This window comes from Colletotrichum spaethianum, assembly GCF_022836535.1.
Source record: "Colletotrichum spaethianum MAFF 239500 DNA, contig17, whole genome shotgun sequence".
NCBI lineage: Eukaryota > Fungi > Ascomycota > Sordariomycetes > Glomerellales > Glomerellaceae > Colletotrichum > Colletotrichum spaethianum.
Window position 1 is genome coordinate 795,347 of NW_026054787.1, and position 7,081 is coordinate 802,427.

The following is a 7,081-nucleotide window of genomic DNA, read 5'->3' on the forward strand; positions in this document are numbered from 1 at the left end:
TGGACGACGACTTTCCGGATGCCACCGCCTCGTACCCACTCGACGGCTGTCAGAGCCCACGGAAATGCGCATCGAATGCGGGGAGCTGCCGCCGCTTCTGAGGACAGTTAGAGGGGGCTGACTCCAGCGTCTGGACCGAAGTTGGTGGGGTTTGACGACTCGGCCAGCCCAGCGACGAATTTGACTACTCTATTACGGCGACCTCACCCTTCCAGTTCTTTCGTAATGACAGCGGCGCCGCGATGGGTCCCTGCATTCGCCAACAAGAATCACCCGGGTGTCTTCTGCTGTTGCTCTTCGACACCTCAGTTTCGGATATTCTTGTTCACACAGAACTTTCATCGCGTCTTATCCATACTCCCGCCAGGATGCAACTTTTTACCAGACCTCACACGACAGCGACCTTCTCTGCCCTGGCATGCGCTGCTATTCGTCAGTGTCGTGCTTTGTTACCCCACTACCCCGCTGCATGCACCTGTGCCTCTCCGTCTACTCTTCACAAAGAAGACGGAGGGGAGCTGGGCGTCGGGCGTCGGGCGTGCGACGAACCAGACCAAAAGGGCACCTAAAGCGCTCATCGACTTATCCCCACAGCCACCCTTAGCCTGGAGACGCCGTGACGTCCCCGCAGAAAGAGGGAAATCGCTGTCATTGTTGTCGCAATCAGTACATCCGCTTTCCTTGTTCCTGGCTGCCTCTTACCAAACCACAACCTCTTTTTTTCTGACGCTGATCAGTGGTCTCGTCACATTCTCACCTGTCCACTTCGCTTCTCAGACCTCTACCACAAATAACCCCGTTTAATTATTTGCTGGCTCTACTTTGTCACTTGCTCTTACGTACATTACTTGATGGCGACGCTGACTCAAACCTCCGTGCCGGACAGGTTCCAGTCACATGTCGCATTCGACAATCTGCCGCTGGGCGAGGCGACTAAGAACAACACGCTCTCGCTGACGCTGGATGTGCGACACAAGGGTTATCAGGCGCAACGACGATCGCGTACGTTCATGGTAGGCGTCGACGAACATGCCTATTCCGATTATGCATTGCAATGGCTGCTCGACGAGCTTGTCGACGACGGAGACGAAGTTGTGTGCGTGCGCGTGATCGAAAAGGAGCTCCGAGCGACCGATACCAACAAGGCCTACCAGGATGAGGCGCAAAGGGTTATGGACAGCATAGTCAAGCGGAATGGCCTGAATCGCGCCATCAAAATCGTGCTGGAGTATGCGAGCGGCAAGCTGCATGCGACATTTCAGCGACTGGTGAGCAAACCCATTGGGCAGCACATCTTGGCAACCACCGTAGAACAGCCGCTAACAGATTTTCCGGCTGCCAGATCCAAATCCATCAACCTGCTATGCTCATTGTAGGGACGAGAGGCAGGTCGCTGGGCGGTCTGCAGGGACTGGTCAACACGCGCAACTCCTTCTCCAAATACTGTTTGCAGTATTCACCCGTTCCTGTCGTCGTCGTCCGACCAACAGAGAAGCGGGAGAAGAAGAAAAGTAAGAGGAAGAACGACTCCGAACGCCAAACGTACGTGCGGATGCTGTCGGCGACAGGGGGAAGCATGAGGCCGATAGCGAGAGGAGCAGCATGTACAATGTGGAGGTTCACAACACTGCAGACGAAGAGGCCCACCAAGTGGCCAAGGCGCTGGGTCTGCCGGCAGCCTTTGACCCGACCATTAAGCCGGTGGACTTGAACGCTCTTCTGCAGCCCAGACACCTCTCGTTGCCGTCCAACCCCTCGCAATCGAGCTCAGCGGACCCCGGAAGATCTTCTGCAACGCCGAGCGCCGCCGGTGACAGTGACGAAGACGATGACGATGACGAAGACGATGAGTTTGAGGTCTTCTCAGGTGACCAAGCCATCAACTCTTCGCAAATGGACAAGCTACACAAGATGGAAGCCAACGAGGCGGCGGCTCTTAGACAGAACCGGAAATCCAGCCTTGACTCTAGCGCTAGCGGAGCGGACGACGACGAAGATGATGATTCAAAGGTGTCTCGAAACAGCAGCAACAGCTGATTTCGCAGGCTCTAGAGAAGAGACGGCTGTCAATTTAGGAGTTACTTCACGAGTCAAAAGGTCTTCAGTATGCATATGTGCTCTAGAGGGGCGTTTGGTTGACGGCGTGGGCATGGTTTAGTTTGCTAGGAGGATGTCGCACAAGGTAACGGTCGGTTTGGCCGGAATTCCTCCAGGCACACAGTACAGCAGCACTTCCTCTACATGGGCTCACGTATTGATACCCAATAAAGACATGGATTAAACAGAGGCCTATATCGAGAACCCCCCTTAATCTAGCTGTCTCAGTGCGCAGTATGGTTCCTGCATGCAGATGTGATCCCATGGATGGCTTGCTCATACGGTGAGTCTTCCCATGATGGCCATTGGACGCGTCGTCGCATCTTGCGGGGCTTCCAGTGACAGGATGTGGCGGGTGTGGCTGAAGCTTGCGCTGAGGCCAGGTAGATATGTGGCTGGATTAGACTCCGTCACAGACCACGACGAGAAGGTTACGAATGTCTCTACTTAGCCGTCGCACTGCAATGGGTGTCCAAACTCAACAACTACATTCCACACCATGTCGAAGCCAGCCTTACTGATGATTCCTCGCTGAAGAACTCTTTCTCACCGCTGCAGTCTTACCGACATAGAATGAATCTTGCTTTATTCAGTCACCAATCGCACATGTCTTTTCGATCGCGCGCAACCGCCCCACTAAGCCGCCCCAGATGCCCTGGTTCAGCTCCTCTTGCGACGAGTCCGCTTGCGCTGCCGTAGACCCCAATGCCCCATCGACAGTCGGGCTGCTGTTCTCGCTGCTGCCCTTCATAACCACTTTCACCGCCGTAGCCGCCGTTGCGAGCCAAAAGATCTTTCCGAAGCTAGCGAGAGTACACGACGCCCACGATGGCGAGGACCACTACCTACCGTCGCACGCGCCGCCCAGCCTGCGACAGGTGCACGCCGAACACGGACAGAAGAGCCCGAGGAGGAGGGCGGCGGCGATTGTGTTTTCGATAACCATCGCGCTGGCCACGGTGCTGGGTGAGTTGATATTGAGCGAGATTTCGGATCTGGTCAGCCCCCGCGCGAGGGGAGTGGCGTTGCGCTTCACGGTTCCTACGCTCCTGGTGTTGCTCGTTGGCATCATCCCCTTCCTGGAGATCCAGAGCGTCATCTCGGGGTTCGGGTGGAAGTTTCAGCGGAACAGCAAAGGCAAAATTCCGCGGGTTGCTTGGGGGATGCAGTTGTTGGTGTTTTTTGGGTGGCTGTTTGCCTTTTGGAGTTTGGGAAGTCTGGTCGGCCTCGACAAAAAGACGACTGCGGGTGGAGGCATCTTGCGTGCCTGTCTTGAGAGGATCGGGGTCATTGGGATTTCGTTGATGGCGATGCTCAGCGGCTTCGCGGCCGTATCAAGTCCCTGGCATACTCTAGGCGCCCTCTCGGAACGGAGAAAGCGGCCCGTCACGGAAGCCGACATCACGAGAAAGGAGGCCGGGCTGGATGCTACCAACGAAATGCTGTTGACAAAAAGACACCGTCTCCAAGCGCTGGAGCGCAAAGCGTCCGAGGCGCAGGCGGCATCCTCCACTTCTGGCGGGTTCATGGGCAAGATGCTGGGCGCCGTTCGCGGTATGGGTGGGGACGAGGCCGAGATGCGCGCGCTGCGCTTGGAGATCGCGGGCCTGGAGACGATGGAGGCAAACCTCAACTCGTCGCTGGGCTTGATGCGCTCGCGTCAGGCCGCCGACGCCCGCGCCGCGACATCGCTGGGGAAGCTGCTCGCCGTGCCTCACTACATCTTCAGCCTCTACTGCCTATACCGAATCCTGGCCACCATGCTTGCAATGCTGCGAAGGGCATACTACCCCAGCTCAAGCTTCAGCTCCTCGGACCCGATCAACCGCTTCCTGGGCCTGCTCGCACGGCACTGGGACCCCAAGCTGGACCAGATCGCGTGGGCGCGGCAAATCAGCTTCCTGCTATCCGGCGTTATCCTCGCGGCGAGCGCCAACAGCGTGCTTCAGACGTTCCACCTCTTCTCCAAGTGGATGCCGGGCTTGCTGTACCAGGCGCAGGCGAACCTGGCGCTGCTTATCGGGCAGATCGCCGCCGTGTACGTCATCAGTGCGGCGCTGCTGCTGCGGAGCAACTTGCCGAGGGAGATGGGCAGCGCCGTCGGCGACGCGCTGGAGGGGGCGCTGGAGCCGCGATTTGTGGACTTGTGGTTTGAAGGGTGGTTCCTGATGAGTTGTACCGTTACGGGATTGGGCGTGTGGATTTCCAGAAAGATTGGAAGGGACGATTGGGATGAATTCGGGTCCGAGGAGATGGGTGCCAAGAGGATGTAACGAGGCTTGCAGGAACCTCTGGGTCGTTGGTAGACTATCATGCAACGTTTTAAGATGGATATGGAATGTCCGGGATGTGGAGTTTGGGCGCGTATTACTTCCTGATGGGAACGCTACGAGACCTTGTAGAGGCATGGCATATCGTTTGAATTGTGCAGTGAATTTAATACCTTGCACTTGTCTTGACGTTTCTCGATATGGAGATTATCCTAATGGGAGCATGCTCTTCTGAAAGAGATTTGTCCCATCTTATAAATCTTTGACTTCATCACTGCCGCCTGACTCCACGAAATCGTACACGACATCAGCGCCCTCTTCTTATTTCCCCATATCCTTCCTCCAAGCCCTCTTAACCTCCTTCAACATGCCCTCCTTAGTAAAGACATCCATCGCCACCCCGGCCAACCCCTTACCCACCCTCAGACACCTCTCGAACGCCACCCTCGTCCCCGCCGCCTCCGCGAACTCGGGGTTATGCGGCCCCTGCCCCGTCTTTCCCGCCGGGATCGCGAACCCTACGCTCAAGCTCGGCATTGCGTAGCTCACGTCCCCCTGATCCGTGCTCGCCATCGACCGCCCGCGGATCTCATCAATGTCCTCGTCCAGGGGGATTCCGCTCTCGCCGGGGGACGTGAGCGCGTTGAAGTACCGCGTGTAAGAGCGCCCCAGGACGCGGTTGGGCACGTGGTCCATGTAACTCCCAGTCTGCGTGATCTGCAGCTTCGCGCCGGTGGCCTCGGCGCCCGCGGCGAAGCACTTCTCTACTTTTGCTTTGAGCTCCTTGAGGCGGGCCTGCGTGTTGGCGCGCACGACGAACAGCCCCGCCGCATAGGCGTGGATAATATTCGGCCGCGTCCCGCCGTGGGTAATGTTGCCCTGTATGACGTCGCCCGGCATCGTCTGCTGACGCAGCACAGAGATGGCGTTGTACGATGTGATGAGGGCGTCGAGGGCGTTGATGCCGAGCCAGGGGTTCGCGGCGGCGTGGGCCTCGAGACCGAAGAATTCGACGCGGAAGGACGAGTAGGCCGAGGTGCGCATCAGTGACGTGTCGGCGACGATGCCCGGGTGGGAGATGAGGTTGAGGTCGACGGCGTGCTGGGCGTAGGCGCCGGCTTTGAGGAGGCGAATCTTGCCGCCGCCGCCTTCTTCGGCGGGGGTGCCGAACAGGACGACCTTACCGGGGAGACGGTGGCGCGAGAGGAGGATCGCGGTGGCGAGGGCGCCCGTGAGAGAGGCTGTTGCGATGAGGTTGTGGCCGCAGGCGTGACCGATGCCAGGGAGGCAGTCTTGTGCGTGTCAGTTTGTGGCTACTTTTGGCATGTCTCGTTCAAAAGGTTGAGCAATGAAAGATTCTGTGGACTCACCCATCTCGGCGTTGAACGAGACCACAGGCCCCTTCTTCCCGCTATCCCACACGGCGACCCACGCCGTCTCCATGCCGTACGCCGAGGGCGTGACCTTCCAGCCAGGCTGAGCCCGCATGAAGGTTGTGAGCGTTTCGTGAGCAATGAACTCGCGGTAGCCGAGCTCCGGGTTGTCGTGGATCTTCTTGTTGACGGGCCAGAGGCTCTCGGCGAGGTCCGCGACGATGGCGGAGATCTCGTCCAGGTACTCCGGAGAGGAGGGCCCCGTGAAGGGGTATGGGTGGGTGTCCGCGTGGGAGACTAGGATGAAGTCGTCGTCTTCTGTGGGGGACATTTTGAGATCCATTGATACCGTGTGATGTATTGGTGAGGGCGGGCGTTCTGGGAGGGAGGACGGGGGTCAATTAGACGACGCTGTGTGAGAATCGAATTAGCTCTGTGAGTTCTAGCCGGTGATGCAGCTGAGTGAAATGAAGGTTCATGGGAAGTCGCTCGGCTGGTGTGTACTGACATTGGATGATGAGACGGTTCCGAGCGGCGTGTCTCCGACCACCGGCCGGTTATCTCCCGGGGCCGCGGGTGCGGTGCGATAGCAGTTTTCCCGTTTCGGTTAGCGCGTCCGCTGTGTTAGCGTAGATCTCAGGATGCGCCTAGCGTAACTTGGATTTGCACAAAATACAGCCCGCTGCAGCAATGCTCGCTTTTCGAGTCCAATTGGGACAGAGAGCAAGAACCGAGCAAGAAGTCTATCTGCGAGGATATAACTAAGGAATCTTTTTACTGAAGTGTTGAAAATGGTACAATTGGTAATCCATTTGCCATGGTCATAACGTATCGCTTGTGCGGGGCGGCCCATAACTTATATTCCAGGTTGTGAACTGATTTACATTGTGTCGTAGAGTCACCACTTAGGGTGGAAAAGACATAAGGAAAACTGCTTAGATTTCTATGTGCAGGATTGCTTTGTCTAAAACGAATAAATATGTATCCTATGTGGTGGATCTGTATAAAAGGACTGGACTAATAGTTAATCTAGGCCTGGCGTAAATCTTATAAGGCTATATAATGCGCGTAAAGGTATTATAATATACCCTTTTAGGTAAATTAATAGATTTTAATTATTATATATTTAATACTAGCTATATATAAAAGAATTACTTTAAAAAAATAAATAAAAATATAAATATTTATTTTTAAAGTAATAAATATAAAAGAAATAGTTATATAATATTATATTTAGTTATTAATAATAAAAAAACTATTTTTTTTATTATTTTTAAATAAATTAATTAAATTAATAGTTTTTAATTAATTAATTAATTATTAAATTAAATATTTTTTTAA

The 7,081-nt window shown here is 55.1% G+C and overlaps 3 protein-coding genes across 3 annotated transcripts; 2 read left to right on the top strand and 1 right to left on the bottom strand.

The window, feature by feature from the left end:
- Nucleotides 1–851: 851 nt before the first annotated feature.
- Nucleotides 852–1,711, top strand: ColSpa_07012 (unsaturated chondroitin disaccharide hydrolase; the record flags this gene model as incomplete). Its single annotated transcript, XM_049273224.1, has 2 exons — nt 852–1,268; nt 1,343–1,711. The coding sequence occupies 2 exons, from the start codon at nt 852–854 to the stop codon at nt 1,709–1,711; spliced, it is 786 nt and encodes a 261-aa protein (XP_049129181.1).
- Nucleotides 1,712–2,747: 1,036 nt separating this feature from the next.
- Nucleotides 2,748–4,370, top strand: ColSpa_07013 (golgi pH regulator; the record flags this gene model as incomplete). The annotated part of the gene is made up of 1 exon (XM_049273225.1): nt 2,748–4,370. The coding sequence occupies one exon, from the start codon at nt 2,748–2,750 to the stop codon at nt 4,368–4,370; it is 1,623 nt and encodes a 540-aa protein (XP_049129182.1).
- Nucleotides 4,371–4,688: 318 nt separating this feature from the next.
- On the bottom strand, nt 4,689–6,071 carry ColSpa_07014 (peptidase M20 domain-containing protein 2; the record flags this gene model as incomplete). Its single annotated transcript, XM_049273226.1, has 2 exons — nt 4,689–5,659; nt 5,738–6,071. The coding sequence occupies 2 exons, from the start codon at nt 6,069–6,071 to the stop codon at nt 4,689–4,691; spliced, it is 1,305 nt and encodes a 434-aa protein (XP_049129183.1).
- Nucleotides 6,072–7,081: the final 1,010 nt, after the last annotated feature.